Here is a 19,829-nt window from a genome sequence, read left to right on the forward strand (position 1 = left end):
TCTGTGGGTTAACTAACTGTCAGTCTGTGGGTTAACTAACTGTCAGTCTGTGGGTTAACTAACTGTCAGTCTGTGGGTTAACTAACTGTCAGTCTGTGGGTTAACTAACTGTCAGTCTGTGGGTTAACTAACTGTCAGTCTGTGGGTTAACTGTCAGTCTGTGGGTTAACTAACTGTCAGTCTGTGGCTTAACTAACTGTCAGTCTGTGGGTTAACTAACTGTCAGTCTGTGGGTTAACTAACTGTCAATCTGTGGGTTAACTGTCAGTCTGTGGGTTAACTGTCAGTCTGTGGGTTAACTGTCAGTCTGTGGGTTAACTAACTGTCAGTCTGTGGGTTAACTAACTGTCAGTCTGTGGGTTAACTAACTGCCCGTCTGTGGGTTAACTAACTCTCCGTCTGTGGGTTAACTAACTCTCCGTCTGTGGGTTAACTAACTGTCAGTCTGTGGGTTAACTGTCAGTCTGTGGGTTAACTGTCAGTCTGTGGGTTAACTAACAGTCTGTGGGTTAACTGTCAGTCTGTGGGTTAACTGTCAGTCTGTGGGTTAACTGTCAGTCTGTGGGTTAACTGTCAGTCTGTGGGTTAACTAACAGTCTGTGGGTTAACTGTCAGTCTGTGGGTTAACTTGTAACTGAAGGGCTGTTGGGATCAGAACAAATACAGCACCTGGCTGTGAGCCAGGTGTCTGCCACCAGGATGAGAAGTCACTATCTGACATTTCATCTAAAAGAACGATGATGCACAAGCTAAAGAGAAACTGTTTTTTTGTACGTCTGTGTGGAGCACAATAACCTTTATCAGTGTCTAATGTGTATTCACCTGTATGTATGTATGTATGTACTGTATTACTGTATGTATGTACTGTGTGTACTGTATGTATGTACTGTGTGTACTGTATGTAGTACTGGTATGTATGTACTGGTATGTATGTACTGTATGTATGTACTGTATGTATGTACAGGTATGTATGTACTGTGTGTACTGTATGTATGTACTGGTATGTATGTACTGGTATGTATGTACTGTATGTATGTACTGGTATGTATGTACTGTATGTATGTACTGGTATGTATGTACTGTATGTATGTACTGGTATGTATGTACTGTATGTATGTACTGTATGTATGTACTGGTATGTATGTACTGTATGTATGTACTGGTATGTATGTACTGTATGTATGTACTGTATGTATGTACTGTATGTATGTACTGGTATGTATGTACTGGTATGTATGTACTGTATGTATGTACAGGTATGTATGTACTGTGTGTACTGTATGTATGTACTGTATGTATGTACTGGTATGTATGTACTGTATGTATTTACTGTATGTATGTACTGGTATGTATGTACTGTATGTATGTACAGGTATGTATGTACTGGTATGTATGTACTGTATGTATGTACTGGTATGTATGTACTGTATGTATGTACTGTATGTATGTACTGGTATGTATGTACTGTATGTATGTACTGGTATGTATGTACTGTATGTATGTACTGGTATGTATGTACTGTATGTATGTACGGTATGTATGTACGGTATGTATGTACTGTATGTATGTATGTATGTACTGTATGTATTTACTGTATGTATGTACTGGTATGTATGTACTGTATGTATGTACAGGTATGTATGTACTGGTATGTATGTACTGTATGTATGTACTGTATGTATGTACTGTATGTATGTACTGGTATGTATGTACTGTATGTATGTACTGTATGTATGTACTGGTATGTATGGTATGTATGTACTGTATGTATGTACTGTATGTATGTACTGGTATGTATGTACTGGTATGTATGTACTGGTATGTATGTACTGTATGTATGTACTGTATGTATGTACTGGTATGTATGTACTGTATGTATGTACTGTATGTATGTACTGGTATGTATGTACTGTATGTATTTACTGTATGTATGTACTGTATGTATGTACTGTATGTATGTACTGGTATGTATGTCAGAAGTGCAATGTTCTTGCCATTCCCTCTTTAGTGTTGTGTCCTGATTCTAAATGCACTCAGGTGCTCTTTCCTTCTGTCTATTAGGTACATTGCCTTGGGAGTTGAGCTTGGTGATATTGACACGGTCTATATGCTAATTAATATGAGCGTTTTGCACGTTTCGTCTTTAGCCGGAACTCTATACTGCTGCCTGTCACTCCAGCTACACCTGTTAACATGATTTGAGATTAAGTGAATCTAATCGAGGGCTGTGGGCGTGAGTGTACATAGTGACAACAACAGGGTCGTTGTTTTTTGCATCGCTGCCATTTATCATATGTGATTGTCCTGGTCTCTGTGTTGAAGGTACCATTTATCATATGTGATTGTCCTGGTCTCTGTGTTGAAGGTACCATTTATCATATGTGATTGTCCTGGTCTCTGTGTTGAAGGTACCATTTATCATATGTGATTGTCCTGGTCTCTGTGTTGAAGGTACCATTTATCATATGTGATTGTCCTGGTCTCTGTGTTGAAGGTACCTTTTATCATATGTGATTGTCCTGGTCTCTGTGTTGAAGGTACCTTTTATCATATGTGATTGTCCTGGTCTCTGTGTTGAAGGTACCATTTATCATATGTGATTGTCCTGGTCTCTGTGTTGAAGGTACCTTTTATCATATGTGATTGTCCTGGTCTCTGTGTTGTACCATTTATCATATGTGATTGTCCTGGTCTCTGTGTTGAAGGTACCATTTATCATATGTGATTGTCCTGGTCTCTGTGTTGAAGGTACCATTTATCATATGTGATTGTCCTGGTCTCTGTGTTGAAGGTACCTTTTATCATATGTGATTGTCCTGGTCTCTGTGTTGAAGGTACCATTTATCATATGTGATTGTCCTGGTCTCTGTGTTGAAGGTACCATTTATCATATGTGATTGTCCTGGTCTCTGTGTTGAAGGTACCATTTATCATATGTGATTGTCCTGGTCTCTGTGTTGAAGGTACCATTTATCATATGTGATTGTCCTGGTCTCTGTGTTGAAGGTACCTTTTATCATATGTGATTGTCCTGGTCTCTGTGTTGAAGGTACCATTTATCATATGTGATTGTCCTGGTCTCTGTGTTGAAGGTACCATTTATCATATGTGATTGTCCTGGTCTCTGTGTTGAAGGTACCTTTTATCATATGTGATTGTCCTGGTCTCTGTGTTGAAGGTACCATTTATCATATGTGATTGTCCTGGTCTCTGTGTTGAAGGTACCATTTATCATATGTGATTGTCCTGGTCTCTGTGTTGAAGGTACCATTTATCATATGTGATTGTCCTGGTCTCTGTGTTGAAGGTACCATTTATCATATGTGATTGTCCTGGTCTCTGTGTTGAAGGTACCATTTATCATATGTGATTGTCCTGGTCTCTGTGTTAAAGGTACCATTTATCATATGTGATTGTCCTGGTCTCTGTGTTGAAGATGTATTTTGTTCAATGGGTTTATTCGATGTCTGTACTGTTCTGCATATTTCTGAAGCCTCTTTCATACCCGGTGCTAACGTGCCAGTTGTCCTGATGTTGTCCACATTCTGATTGTGCCCACATTTTTAGAAGGTTGTAGAAAATATGCATTGTGATCTGATTGGGATCAGATCTTACAAGTGTAAACAGGACAAGATTAGGATACATGTTAGAACCAGGTATAAATGGAAAAAAGCATGTCAAACCTGTACTGAATACCACTGTTACCGTGTAAATATGTACCAATATATAAATAAGATGGTTTTTTTTTGCATGCTTTTTGTACACCAAGACATAATCAAATAATTAAAAATATCAGAATAATTTAATCATGTGTTTTTTGTAAGTAATCTGTCAAAGTATATGCAAGAGTACAACCTTCAACAATGTTTTATTGAATTTGCATATCAATCACAAACTTGTTGATTGATGAGAAAGATTTAAAGATCAAAAATATGTCATTATTACAGTATTTCAAGGTGGAATACCCCGCGCCAGTAGTCATCTATTCTTCTGCTTCTTGAAGACAACATGGTGTGTGCTGTGCTGATGGAAGAGGTTGGAAACCGGCTTTCAACTTACTCTTGAAAGTTGTAATAGTAGAATACACAAGGTGCAACTTCTATATTGGGAAGTACATCATCAGTTCCTCTTGTCCTGTCAGTCATTACAGACCTTAGAGAGATATTTATAACGTGTCAGAAACTGTCCAGATCTACTAGCCCACGTCAGCTAACGTTTTGTAGCCCAGAGATTTTGTAGTAATGTTAGAGTCACTCAAATATACACATTAGACATGGCAAAATGTATAGATTTGCAAGAAAATGACCTTTAAAACGGCAACATTTTCCCTGCACCCCATGACAAAATGTGTAGAAATGTGTCCCCATAGAAAATAGAGAATGTTTCTGAGTGAACCGCGGCTTTAAGGTAACGAATGTGTTATAAACAGATATTATAAAATGTGTTAATAAACCAGGATACTTTAAGGTAACGAATGTGTTATAAAACGCATGATTCTTTCAGTTAATGAACCAACCCTAAACTAACACAAACTAAGACATAGTTCTAATTATAACACATTGAGAGAACAGCGCATCCTATAACACATCCTAAAGCACATCGATGCCTTGTTTTGTATCACATTCCAATGATTAAACTGTCTCCCTGATTATTGTTATTAGACAAACAAAGGAGGGTGGCTGTCTGAAAGAATGTTCCGTAACTATCTATCTCGGCAGGTAGACTAGTGGTTAGAGCGTTGGGCCACTAACCGAAAGGTTGCTAGATCGAATCCCTGAGCTGACAAGGTAAAAATCTGTCATTCTGCCCCTGAACAGGCAGTTAACTCACTGTTCCTAGACCGTCATTGTAAATAAGGATTTGTTCTTAACTGACTTGCCTAGTTAAATAAAGGTAAAATAAAAAAATCTCCTAAACTGAGAGCATTGTTTGAGATCTGTTGACAGGATTTGAAGGCAATTAAATAGCAGTTGAATCATTGAGCTGGAGAGTGGACACAAGGCAGAAAACCATCACACTTGTTTTCTGCTTTAAGATGTCTCAGTGCAGTCTGGAGTCAGTGTGTTGGAGTCGCAGCCAGCTGTTACTGCAGACTGGAGCCCAGGAGTCAGGACCCCTCTGCAGAATCACTCTGTAGGAGAGGAACACAAACCCAGGCCCATGTTCAAATGGGCCTCTTTAAAAAACACGCCATATCGCCCGTTGTGTGGTTCAAAGGGACTACGGGGGTGTGGGGGGTGGGTGTGTGGGGTGTGGGTGGGTGTGTGTGTGTGTGTGTGTGGTGGGTGGGTGGTGGGTGTGTGGGGGGTGGGTGGGTGTGTGGGGGGGGTGGGTGTGTGTGTGTGTGGGTGGTGGGTGTGGGGTGGGGGGGGGTGTGTGGGGGGTGGGTGGGTGTGTGGGGGGTGTATATTACAGTGTGCACACCAGGCAAAAATTGTGTCAGATGTAAAAATGTATTGACCTCCTCGTAATCTATTTCCCACCAATAGTTAAACATGCTTATGTGGTTCACCAATGTGTTTCTTCTGGGCCATGTTTGAATACATTCATCCTCCCCCTTCTACTGGCTGAACGCAGTCTGACAGCTGTCGAACTGATCCAGTCATGTCAGATCAGACTGTAGTTCAGGAAAGGAGGGAAAGAGGATGTTTTTTAAAGTATTCCAACACAAACCAGAGGAGCCACACCAGTCAACACAAACCTTAACACTGAGCTGATCCAGGCAGCTGCTGTAGGGGCTAAGTCTCTGACAGTGGTGCCTCATGATGCACTAGAACCTCTTCTGAATGCTTCTGTGTGGCCAAGAAGACATCAATGACATGCTACACCACAATATATATATATATATATATGTGTGTGTGCGTGTGTTGGCCTTTCACCCACTTTAACCACAAACAGTAACAGTTTATAAAGGTGATTACTGGTGTATGACACAAACACACACACTATGTGCTTACCTTGGATACTTCTTTTTCAGACTTGAACTCATCTAAAGGTTCCTGAAAGACAGACTCAGACTTATATCGATCCATTTTCTATCTGACCACCTTCTGTTTCACTTGTTTGAAACCAGTATTACGCTCTCAACTAATGTATTTTAAACATATTTACTTTGTAAGAGTTGAGTTTATGTATGAAATAAAGATGAAGGTAAATAATATTACAAACTATTGTATTGTACTATTGTATTGTTGTGAATGGTTAGATATTACTGCATTGTTGGAGCTAGGAACACAAGCATTTCACTACACCCGCAATAACATCTGCTAAAGCATGTGTATGTGACCAATAACATCTGCTAAATATGTGCATGTGACCAATAACATCTGCTAACTGTGTGGATGTGACCAATAACATCTGCTAACTGTGTGTATGTGACCAATAACATCTGCTAAATGTGTGGATGTGACCAATAACATCTGTTAACTGTGTGGATGTGACCAATAACATCTGCTAACTGTGTGGATGTGACCAATAACATCTGCTAACTGTGTGGATGTGACCAATAACATCTGCTAACTGTGTGGATGTGACCAATAACATCTGCTAACTGTGTGGATGTGACCAATAACATCTGTTAACTGTGTGGATGTGACCAATAACATCTGTTAACCATGTGTATGTGACCAATAACATCTGTTAAATATGTGTATGTGACCAATAACATCTGCTAAATATGTGCATGTGACCAATAACATGTGATGTCCACATCCAAGCGGTTGCATATCCACAGCGTTTCAGTTGATAAGGAGATTCTCAATTGGTAAAAAGTCTGTCCTCCCCTCTACTCCTCCATCCTCCTCTCCGAACCAGAAAAATGGTCACCAAATATATCAAATAAAATCAAAGTTTCTTGGTCACGTGCACAGGATACAGCAAGTGCATTTGTATCCATGGTTTCCTCTCCTCGCCTCCTCTCCTCGATTTCCTTTTACCTTTTTCAAAAGGAGGAATCGAGCCAAACCGATTGAGAATCCCCCATAGTTTGGGAGTAGTTTGAGCATGTATAGATCATCTATTACGGAACATGAAATCGTTGTTTTTTATTTTCAGGGGAGTCTACTGAGACCAGGGTCTCATTTTCAATGGTGTCCTGAGGACAACAAATTCAACACAAACCTTCCAATTAAAAAAATGGATATAAACTACAGGTTACAAAAATAATAAAAAACACCACAATGCATTTTTACATTTGACCAAAACAAATGCAATTCTCATTTAACAAATTCAACATTGGACTCCCAAACTGCTCTAGTGGGACCAGGGAATCAAGACACAGGGAGTTCTGCAGGTTATTCCAAAAATTGGGGGCCATTAAAAACTAAGGCAGATTTATCTCATTTGGATGGAGACCTAAGGAACCTCAAGCATTGACCAATCCTGTGAAGGGGTTTGGTATCTCATGGTTTTATACTTCAACAGTGAAGTTAGGTAAGTCGGAGGCTTGTGTAGTAGAGCTTTGTAAACGAAAAGGGAATAGTGATGTGATGCCGGTCACATTCTGTTAAAGGACCCCAAATTACACACATCCCTGGGTCGTTCCTCTTTTCAGTTCGCTGCAGCTAGCGACTGGAACGAGCTGCAACATGTGTATGTGACCAGCTGCAACATGCTGGACAGTTTTATCTCTTCATTCAAAGACTCAATCTTGGACACTCTTATTGACAGTTGTGGCTGCTTTGTGTGATGTATTGTTGTCTCTACCTTCTTGCCCTTTGTGCTGTTGTCTGGGCCCAATAATGTTTGTACCATGTTTTGTGCTGCTGCCATAGTGTGTTGCTACTATGTTATTATGTTGCTACCATGTTGTGGTGCTACCATGTTGTTGTCGTCATGTTGTGTTCCTACCATGCTGTGTTGTCATGTGTTGCTGCCTTGCTATGTTGTTGTCTTAGGTCTCTCTTTATGTAGTGTTGTGTTGTCTCTCTTGTCGTGGTGTGTATTTTGTCCTATATTTATATTTTATTTTTAATCCCAGCCCCGGTCCCCACAGGAGGCCTTTCGGTATTCATTGTAAATAAGAATTTGTTCTTAACTGACTTGCCTCGTTAAATAAAGGTTAATATAAAATAAATACAAATCTACGGGGCTTAAATGAGGACCAGTCAACCTTTTGATACAGGATGCAGTGATGCATATTAACACTGATGCGTATTAGAATTGAAGTGGGATACAGTAGCCTTCCCCAAAGGAGGAGCAAATTACTATTATTATGTATTTCTTAGAGAGACAACACATGAACTGTTGGGTAAATTATCGTGTGTACTGTTGAGGATCTGTCTGCCCAGTTTTCTGCACTATTTTTTTTTTAATGCCTCTTTGCTGCCACCTGGTGTTTAAACTGGATATTACGCAACAGTTTGATGTAAACTCACCTTCTCCATCGTTTCAGTGACCTTGAATTTCATGTTGTTGTAGAATTCCCTCTTGGGTAGTAGATACAGGAGAATCAGATCACATACTACAGTCGCCTTTGGAAACAGCACAAGTAGAGCACAATTTGAGCCAGAGAAATATTATATAAATGTAATTTTGTGATCACAACTACCTCCTTTACATTGTTTAATAGATAAACATATTTGTTTATTCTATTTCTATACAAGCTGTTTAAGAGATACAGTAGACTACTGGAGATTCTGTAAGTTGTGCAGTATCAGATAGAATGTGTAGTATTAGACAGGATGTGTAGTATTAGACAGGATGTGTAGTATTAGACAGGATGTGTAGTATTAGACAGGATGTGTAGTATTAGATAGGATGTGTAGTATTAGACAGGATGTGTAGTATTAGATAGGATGTGTAGTATTTAATGGAATGTGTAGTATTTGACAGGATGTATAGTATTAGATAGGATGTGTAGTATTAGACAGGATGTGTAGTATTTGACAGGATGTGTGGTATTAGATGAGATGTGTAGTATTAGATGGGATGTGTAGTATTAGACAGGATGTGTAGTATTTAATGGAATGTGTAGTATTAGACAGGATGTGTAGTATCTAATGGAATGTGTAGTATTTAATGGGATGTGTAGTATTTGACAGGATGTGTAGTATTAGATAGGATGTGTAGTATTAGACAGGATGTGTAGTATTTAATGGAATGTGTAGTATTTAATGGAATGTGTAGTATTTGACAGGATGTATAGTATTAGATAGGATGTGTAGTATTAGACAGGATGTGTAGTATTAGACAGGATGTGTAGTATTAGACAGGATGTGTAGTATTTAATGGAATGTGTAGTATTTAATGGGATGTGTAGTATTTGACAGGATGTGTAGTATTAGATAGGATGTGTAGTATTAGACAGGATGTGTAGTATTTAATGGAATGTGTAGTATTTGACAGGATGTGTAGTATCTAATGGAATGTGTAGTATTAGATAGGATGTGTAGTATTAGACAGGAAGTGTAGTATTAGACAGGAAGTGTAGTATTGAAAGACTCACCACTCCAAAGATTCCAACACCAGATCCTATAGCTGTTAGTGTTGGAATGATATCAAATTTTCTGGCCTGGAAAATAACAATAACATCAACAATCTTTGAACTTTTTAAATCTACAGTCATAAGGGAGGAATTTAAAAATACTGTCTGGAAATTTACAAGGATCCCAATCATGAACTTCATGAACTTACCACTGAACGAACAATGATGTCAAATCGAATCCCAAACACTTTCAGAAGCGTTCTTTTCTCCTGCTTGTCCTCCATATAATGCTTTGCATACCTAAAGCACAACATTTAGACACTTTTCAGCCTCTAGGCTAGTGTTCAGATCTGTATCTCTCTTCTGCTTTTCACATGACCCTAGCCATGCAACTAAGAAGAGTAAGCTGTATAATGAATAGTGTGACTTCCTTAGTCGCATGGTTAGCACGACCCCCAATGGTTAGCACGACCCCCCAATGGTTAACACGACCCCCCAATGGTTAGCACGACCCCCAATGGTTAGCACGACCCCAATGGTTAGCACGACCCCCAACGGTTAGCGACCCCCCAACGGTTAGCACGACCCCCCAATGGTTAGCACGACCCCCAATGCACGTTAGCACGACCCCCCCGAAACGGTTAGCACGACCCCCAACGGTTAGCACGACCCCCCAACGGTTAGCACGACCCCCAACGACCCCCCCCAATGGTTTACGACCCCCCAACGACGACCCCCAATGGTTAGCACGACCCCCAATGGTTAGCACGACCCCCAATGGTTAGCACGACCCCCAATGGTTAGCACGACCCCCCAACGGTTAGCACGACCCCCAATGGTTACCCCCAATGGTTAACACGACCCCCATGGCCACACCCCCATGGCTACGAAATGGTTAACACGACCCCCCATGGCTAACACGACCCCCAATGGTTAGCACGACCCCCAATGGCTACGACCCCCATGGCTAACACGACCCCCATGGCTAACACGACCCCCATGGCTGGCTAACCCCCACGACCCCCATGGCTAACACGACCCCCATGGCTAACACGACCCCATGGCTAACACGACCCCCACCCCCATGGCTAACACGACACCCATGGCTAATGGCTAACACGACCCCCATGGCTAACACGACACCCATGGCTAACACGACACCCATGGCTAACACGACACCCATGGCTAACACGACACCCATGGCTAACACCCATGGCTAACACGACACCCATGGCTAACACACACCCATGGCTAACACGACACCCATGGCTAACACGACACCCATGGCTAACACGACACCCATGGCTAACACGACACCCATGGCTAACACGACACCCATGGCTAACACGACACCCATGGCTAACACGACACCCATGGCTAACCACGACACCCATGGCTAACACGACACCCATGGCTGACACCCATGGCTAACACGACACCCATGGCTAACACGACACCCATGGCTAACACGACACCCATGGCTAACACGACACCCATGGCGACACCCATGGCTAACACGACACCCATGGCTAACACGACACCCATGGCTAACACGACACCCATGGCTAACACGACACCCATGGCTAACACGACACCCATGGCTAACACGACACCCATGGCTAACACGACACCCATGGCTAACACGACACCCATGGCTAACACGACACCCATGGCTAACACGACACCCATGGCTAACACGACACCCATGGACACCCATGGCTAAACAACACCCATGGCACCCATGGCTAAACACGACACCCATGGCTAACACGACACCCATGGCTAACACGACACCCATGGCTAACACGACACCCATGGCTAACACGACACCCATGGCTAACACGACCCCCATGGCTAACACGACACCCATGGCTAACACGACACCCCATGGCTAACCACGACACCCATGGACACCCATGGGACACCCATGGCTAACACGACCCCCATGGCTACACCTTTCTCTGTGTTTTTCTTTCATTTGGAATCTTAACTCAGAAAAGGCTTTTCAATTTAAGAAAGTGGCCCTTACCCCATAGGACAGGAAATGTAGAAGAGATTGTGAGTCAGAAGGGCAGTAAATTGGACTTCAAAACCCATGCTGACTCTGGTACACATTTGTGCCAGGTTCTGCAGCACGAACCACAAGACCATGATGCTTTATTTACCTGAAGTTGTATCCCACAGATGCTCTGGCCGTGTCTGCCTCGTCGGGGTTTCCATAGAGACCGTGGAAGGAGTAGATCGGTTTACAGTCTGACTGGTCCCATCCAGCTGATGATACCACGACCCTGTCAGATCCCCATGGCTAACCCCAAACGACACCCATGGCTAACCCCAAACAGCACCATACTACAATACATCCAGTCAATGAGGGTACCATTAACCCCAAACAGCACCATACTATCAATACCCCATGGCTAACCCCAAACAGCACCATACTATCAATACCCCATGGTACCATTAACCCCAAACAGCACCATACTATCAATACATCCAGTCAATGGTACCATTAACCCCAAACAGCACGATACTATCAATACATCCAGTCAATGAGGGTACCATTAACCCCAAACACCCATGGCTCAACACGACATCCCCCATGGCTAACTAACCCCAAACAGCACCTTTCTCTGTGTTTTTCTTTCATTTATTTGGAATCTTAACTCAGAAAAGGCTTTTCAATTTAAGAAAGTGGCCCTTACAAGAATGATCAATAAATACTTTGTTAATGATTTATTGAGATAGGACAGGAAATGTAGAAGAGATTGTGAGTCAGAAGGGCAGTAAATTGGACTTCAAAACCCATGCTGACTCTGGTACACATTTGTGCCAGGTTCTGCAGCACGAACCACAAGACCATGATGCTTTATTTACCTGAAGTTGTATCCCACAGATGCTCTGGCCGTGTCTGCCTCGTCGGGGTTTCCATAGAGACCGTGGAAGGAGTAGATCGGTTTACAGTCTGACTGGTCATGGTCCAGGTTACAGGTCCAGTCAATGATGATACCAATCGCCCCACCCTGTCAGATCAATCAATACATCTAGTCAACGATGGTACCACTAACCCCAAACAGCACAATACTATCAACAACAATACATCCAGTCAATGAGGGTACCACTAACCCCAAACAGCACCATACTATCAATACATCCAGTCAATGAGGGTACCATTAACCCCAAACAGCACCATACTATCAATACATCCAGTCAATGAGGGTACCACTAACCCCAAACAGCACCATACTATCAACAACAATACATCCAGTCAATGAGGGCACCACTAACCCCAAACAGCACGATACTATCAATACATCCAGTCAATGAGGGTACCACTAACCCCAAACAGCACGATACTATCAACAACATAAGCAATCAACGGAGGCATCAATAACACCAGTGTCTTCAAACACTTTTTAAATCAGTTGCAATTTGAGTGTTCTACTAAGCTTTCACTTAGAAATGACCTTTGACAGAGCATACCTCGTTACCAAATAACACCCTCATTATACCTCGTTGACAATAACACCACCATCATATCTCGTTACCAATAACACCTTCATCATCATACCTCGTTATCCAATAACCAACACCATACCTCGTTACCCATAACACCATCATCATATCTCGTTATCAATAACACCGCCATCATACCTCGTTACCAATAACACCATCATCATATCTCGTTATCAATGACACCGCCATCATACCCCGTTACCAATAACACCATCATACCTCGTTTCCAATAACACCACCATCATACCCCGTTCCAATAACACCATCATCATACCTCGTTACCCATAACACCATCATACCCCGTTACCAATAACACCATCATCATACCTCGTTACCAATAACACCAACACCATACCCCGTTACCAATAACACCAATCCCCGTTACCAATAACACCATCATACCCCTTTGCCAATAACACCATCATACCCCGTTACCAATAACACCATCATACCCCGTTACCAATAACACCATCATACCCAGTCACCCATAACACCATCATCATACCTCGTTACCAATAACACCACCATCATACTCTCTCCAGAAATAAGTCTCTCACTGTTGCCGCCTGCTACCGACCCCCCTCAGCTCCCAGCTCTGCCCTGGACACCATTTGTGAATTGATCGCCCCCCATCTAGCCTCAGAGTTTGTTCTGTTAGGTGACCTAAACTGGGATATGCTTAACACCCCGCCAGTCCTACAATCTAAGCTAGATGCCCTCAATCTCACACAAATCATCAAGGAACCCACCAGGTACAACCCTAAATCTGTAAACAAGGGCACCCTCATAGACGTCGTCCTGACCAACTGGCCCTCCAAATACACCTCCGCTGTCTTCAACCAGGATCTCAGCGATCACTGCCTCATTGCCTGTATCCGCTACGGAGTCGCAGTCAAACGACCACCCCTCATCACTGTCAAACGCTCCCTAAAACACTTCTGTGAGCAGGCCTTTCTAATCGACCTGGCCCTGGTATCCTGGAAGGACATTGACCTCATCCCGTCAGTTGAGGATGCCTGGTCATTCTTTAAAAGTAACTTCCTCACCATTTTAGATAAGCATGCTCCGTTCAAAAAATGCAGAACTAAGAACAGATAGAGTCCTTGGTTCACCCCAGACCTGACTGCCCTCGACCAGCACAAAAACATCCTGTGGCGGACTGCAATAGCATCGAATAGTCCCCGTGATATGCAACTGTTCAGGGAAGTCCGGAACCAATACACGCAGTCAGTCAGGAAAGCTAAGGCCAGCTTCTTCAGGCAGAAGTTTGCATCCTGTAGCTCCAACTCCAAAAAGTTCTGGGACACTGTGAAGTCCATGGAGAACAAGAGCACCTCCTCCCAGCTGCCCACTGCACTGAGGCTAGGTAACACGGTCACCACCGATAAATCCATGATTATCGAAAACTTCAATAAGCATTTCTCAACCGCTGGCCATGCCTTCCGCCTGGCTACTCCAACCTCGGCCAACAGCTTCGCCCCCCCGGCAGCTCCTCGCACAAGCCTCTCCAGGTTCTCCTTTACCCAAATCCAGATAGCAGATGTTCTGAAAGAGCTGCAAAACCTGGACCCGTACAAATCAGCTGGGCTTGACAATCTGGACCCCCTATTTCTGAAACTATCCGCCGCCATTGTCGCAACCCCTATTACCAGCCTGTTCAACCCCTCTTTCATATCGTCTGAGATCCCCAAGGATTGGAAAGCTGCCGCAGTCATCCCCTCTTCAAAGGGGGAGACACCCTGGACCCAAACTGTTACAGACCTATATCCATCCTGCCCTGCCTATCTAAGGTCTTCGAAAGCCAAGTCAACAAACAGGTCACTGACCATCTCGAATCCCACCGTACCTTCTCCGCTGTGCAATCTGGTTTCCGAGCCGGTCACGGGTGCACCTCAGCCACACTCAAGGTACTAAACGATATCATAACCGCCATCGATAAAAGACAGTACTGTGCAGCCGTCTTCATTGACCTTGCCAAGGCTTTCGACTCTGTCAATCACCATATTCTTATCGGCAGACTCAGCAGCCTCGGTTTTCGGATGACTGCCTTGCCTGGTTCACCAATTACTTTGCAGACAGAGTTCAGTGTGTCAAATCGGAGGGCATGCTGTCCGGTCCTCTGGCAGTCTCTATGGGGGTGCCACAGGGTTCAATTCTCGGGCTGACTCTTTTCTCTGTATATATCAATGATGTTGCTCTTGCTGCGGGCGATTCCCTGATCCACCTCTACGCAGACGACACCATTCTATATACTTTCGGCCCGTCATTGGACACTGTGCTATCTAACCTCCAAACAAGCTTCAATGCCATACAACACTCCTTCCGTGGCCTCCAACTGCTCTTAAACGCTAGTAAAACCAAATGCATGCTTTTCAACCGATCGCTGCCTGCACCCGCATGCCCGACTAGCATCACCACCCTGGATGGTTCCGACCTTGAATATGTGGACATCTATAAGTACCTAGGTGTCTGGCTAGACTGCAAACTCTCCTTCCAGACTCATATCAAACATCTCCAATCGAAAATCAAATCAAGAGTCGGCTTTCTATTCCGCAACAAAGCCTCCTTCACTCACGCCGCCAAACTTACCCTAGTAAAACTGACTATCCTACCGATCCTCGACTTCGGCGATGTCATCTACAAAATGGCTTCCAACACTCTACTCAGCAAACTGGATGCAGTCTATCACAGTGACATCCGTTTTGTCACTAAAGCACCTTATACCACCCACCACTGCGACCTGTATGCTCTAGTCGGCTGGCCCTCGTTACATTTTCGTCGCCAGACCCACTGGCTCCAGGTCATCTACAAGTCCATGCTAGGTAAAGCTCTGCCTTATCTCAGTTCACTGGTCACGATGGCAACACCCATCCGTAGCACACGCTCCAGCAGGTGTATCTCACTGATCATCCCTAAAGCCAACACCTCATTTGGCCGCCTTTCGTTCCAGTACTCTGCTGCCTGTGACTGGAACGAATTGCAAAAATCGCTGAAGTTGGAGACTTTTATCTCCCTCACCAACTTCAAACATCAGCTATCTGAGCAGCTAACCGATCGCTGCAGCTGTACACAGTCTATTGGTAAATAGCCCACCCATTTTCACCTACCTCATCCCCATACTGTTTTTATTTATTTACTTTTCTGCTCTTTTGCACACCAATATCTCTACCTGTACATGACCATCTGATCATTTATCACTCCAGTGTTAATCTGCAAAATTGTAATTATTCGCCTACCTCCTCATGCCTTTTGCACACATTGTATATAGACTCCCCCCTTTATTTTCTACTGTGTTATTGACTTGTTAATTGTTTATTCCATGTGTAACTCTGTGTTGTCTGCTCACACTGCTATGCTTTATCTTGGCCAGGTCGCAGTTGCAAATGAGAACTTGTTCTCAACTAGCCTACCTGGTTAAATAAAGGTGAAATAAAAAAAATATTTAAAAAAAATACCTCATTACCAATAACACCACCATCATCATACCTCATTACCAATAACACCACCATCATACCTCGTTACCAAACACCACCATCATACCTCGTTGCCAATAACACCATCATCATCATCATACCTCACCACCATCATACACCGTTACCAATAACACCACCATCATCATACATCGTTACCAATAACACAACCATCATCATACCTCACCACCATCATACCCCGTTACCAATGACACCACTATCAAACCTCATTACCAATAACACCATCATCATACCTTGTTGCCAATAACACCAACATCATACCTTGTTACCAATATCATCATACCTCACCTCCATCACACCTCATTACCAATAACACCAACATCATACCTTGTTACCAATAACACCACCATCATACCTCATTACCAATAACACCACCATCATCATACCTCGTCACCAATAACACCACCATCATCATACCTCATTACCAATAACACCATCATCATACCTTGTTACCAATAACACCATCATCATACCTCATTACCAATAACACCATCATCATACCTTGTTACCAATAACACCATCATCATCATACCTCACCACCATCATACCTCGTTATCCAATAACACCACCATCATCATACCTCATTACCAATAACACCACCATCATAACTTGTTACCAATAACACCACCATCATACCTCATTACCAATAACACCACCATCATCATACCTCGTTACCAATAACACCACCATCATCATACCTCGTTACCAATAACACCATCATCACCATACCTCATTACCAATAACACCATCATCATACCTCATTACCAATAACACCATCATCATACCTTGTTACCAATAACACCATCATCATCATACCTCACCACCATCATACCTCGTTAACCAATAACACCAACATCATCATACCTCGTTACCAATAACACCATCATCATCATACCTCGTTTCCAATAACACCACCATCATACCTCGTACCAATAACACCACCATCAAACCTCATTACCAATAACACCAACATCATACCTTGTTACCAATAACACCAACATCATACCTTGTTACCAATAACACCACCATCAAACCTCATTACCAATAACACCATCATCATACCTCGTTACCAATAACACCATCATCATCATACCTCGTTTCCAATAACACCATCATCATATCTCGTTACCAATAACACCAGCATCAAACCTCATTACCAATAACACCAACATCATACCTTGTTACCAATAACACCAACATCATACCTTGTTACCAATAACACCACCATCATACCTCGTTACCAATAACACCACCATCATCATACCTCGTTACCAATAACACCATCATCATACCTCACCACCATCATAACTCATTACCAATAACACCACCATTATACCTCATTACACCAAAACACACAGCCATACAGGGACTGACAGGTACTTGCAAACCCCCTTCACTCATAAATATAATAGCATATTGCTCACCACTTTGGCTATGGCGGCGAAGTTGAAGCCAGACATCTGTACCAAGTCGCCCAGTCTGAAAATGGGACACAGTGGGGCCGTCTTTGGGTCATACAGGCAACTTTTGATGTACTGATTGTCGATACCTTCTACGAGGTTACACCTAGAGTGAGAACAGGAAGAGATCATTGTTAAAAAGATGGCAAGTTTATATCATACTGTACTTGTTATGTAGCAAAATAGATATTTGAATCAATATCACATTTGGTACCTCCTCCATATTCAGTGCATAGCTACATACACAATATGTGTGTGATGTAATGCATGTATCAAACATAGCAACCATTGCCTGAGGCTCCTTAATGGTCCTCTGGTCACCTCACTCATAGAAGAAATGGGGAGACAGTAACATCAGTAATCTACTTGAAGGAAAATGTTTTTATATACAGTACCAGTCAAAGGTTTTGACACACCTGTCATTCAAGGGTTTCTCTTACTTTTTACTATTTTCTACATTGTAGAATAATAGTGAAGACATCGGAACTATGAAATAACACATATGGAATCATGTAGTAACCAAAAAAGTGTTAAACAAATCAAAATGTATTTTATATTTGAGATTCTTCAAAGTAGCCACCCTTTGCCTTGATGACAGCTTTGCACACTCTTGGCATTCTCTCAACCAGCTTCACCTGGAATGCTTTTCCAACAGTATTGAAGGAGTTCCCACATATGTTGAGCACTTGTTGACTGCTTTTCCTTCACTCTGTGGTCCAACCTATCCCAAACCATCTCAACTGGGTTGAGGTCGGGTGACTGTGGAGGCCAGGTAATGTAATGCAGCACTCCATCACTCTCCTTCTTGGTCAAATAGCCCCTATACAGCCTGGAGATGTAGAATAGTCCCACTAAGTGCAAACCAGATGGGATGGCGTATCGCTGCAAAATGCTGTGGTAGCCATGCTGGTTAAGTATGCCTTGAATTCTAAATAAATAATTGACAGTGTCATCAGCAAAGCACCATCACACCTCCTCCTCCATGCTTCATGGTGGGAACCACACATGTGGAGATCATCCATTCACCTACTCGGAGTCTCACAAAGGCACTGTGGTTGGACCCAAAAATCTCAAATTTGGACTCATCAGACCAAAGGACAGATTTCCACCAGTCTAATGTCCATTGCCTGTGTTTCTTGGCCCAAGCAAGTCTCTTCCTCTTATTGGTGTCCTTCAGTAGTTTCCTTTGGAGTCCTTTGCAGCAATGTGACCATGAAGGCCTGATTCACGCAGTCTCCTCTGAAAAGTTGGTGTTGAGATGTGTCTGTTACTTGAACTCTGTGAAGCATTTATTTGGGCTGAAATTTCTGAGGTCCAGTTAACTAATGAACTTATCCTCTGCAGCAGAGGTAACTCTGGGTCTTCCTTTCCTGTAGCGGTCCTCATGAGAGCCAGTTTCATCATAGCTCTTGATGGTTTTTGTGACTGCACTTGAAGAAACTTTAAAAGTTATTGAAATGTTCTGTATTGACTGACCTTCATGTCAGTAATAGACTGTTGTTTCTCTTTGCTTATTTGAGCTGTTCTTGCCATAATATGGATTTGGTCTTTTACCAAATAGGGCTGTACAACACCCCTACCTTGTCACAACACAACTGATTGGCTCAAACGCATTAAGAAGAAAATCAATTCCACAAATTAACTTTTTAGAAGGCACACCAGGTAATATAGAATGCATTCCAGTTGACTACCTCATGAAGCTGGTTGAGAGAAAGAGTGTGCCAAGAGTGTGCAAAGCTGTCATCAAGGCAAAGGGTGGCTATTTTGAAGAATCTCAAATATAAAATTGGAGTGGCCATCACAAAGCCCTTTCCTCAATCCTATTGAAAATATGTGGGCAGAACTGAAAAAGTGTGTGTGAGCAAGGAGGCCTACAAACCTGACTCAGTTACACCAGCTCTGTTAGGAGGAATGGGCCAAAATTTACCCCACTTATTGTTG

The 19,829-nt window shown here is 42.7% G+C and overlaps 1 protein-coding gene across 7 annotated transcripts in view; it reads right to left on the reverse strand.

The window, feature by feature from the left end:
* Positions 1-3,849: 3,849 nt before the first annotated feature.
* The window catches only part of LOC112236374 (P2X purinoceptor 1), a 66,085-nt gene continuing 50,105 nt past the window's right edge, over positions 3,850-19,829 (reverse strand). For 6 of the 7 annotated variants that reach the window (XM_042309291.1, XM_042309289.1, XM_042309288.1 and 3 more), the window contains 8 exons: positions 17,853-17,994; positions 12,299-12,444; positions 9,634-9,724; positions 9,446-9,511; positions 8,376-8,471; positions 5,958-5,999; positions 5,702-5,792; positions 3,850-5,131 (listed from right to left, as the gene is read on the reverse strand). In XM_042309291.1, coding sequence (XP_042165225.1) covers positions 5,739-5,792; positions 5,958-5,999; positions 8,376-8,471; positions 9,446-9,511; positions 9,634-9,724; positions 12,299-12,444; positions 17,853-17,994 — 637 coding nt within the window. In that variant the 3' untranslated portion in view covers positions 3,850-5,131; positions 5,702-5,738. The remainder of the gene's footprint in view (positions 5,132-5,701; positions 5,793-5,957; positions 6,000-8,375; positions 8,472-9,445; positions 9,512-9,633; positions 9,725-12,298; positions 12,445-17,852; positions 17,995-19,829) is intronic. The other variant, XM_042309287.1, reaches the window with a different exon arrangement.

This window comes from Oncorhynchus tshawytscha, linkage group LG30 (assembly GCF_018296145.1).
Source record: "Oncorhynchus tshawytscha isolate Ot180627B linkage group LG30, Otsh_v2.0, whole genome shotgun sequence".
Lineage (NCBI taxonomy): Eukaryota > Metazoa > Chordata > Actinopteri > Salmoniformes > Salmonidae > Oncorhynchus > Oncorhynchus tshawytscha.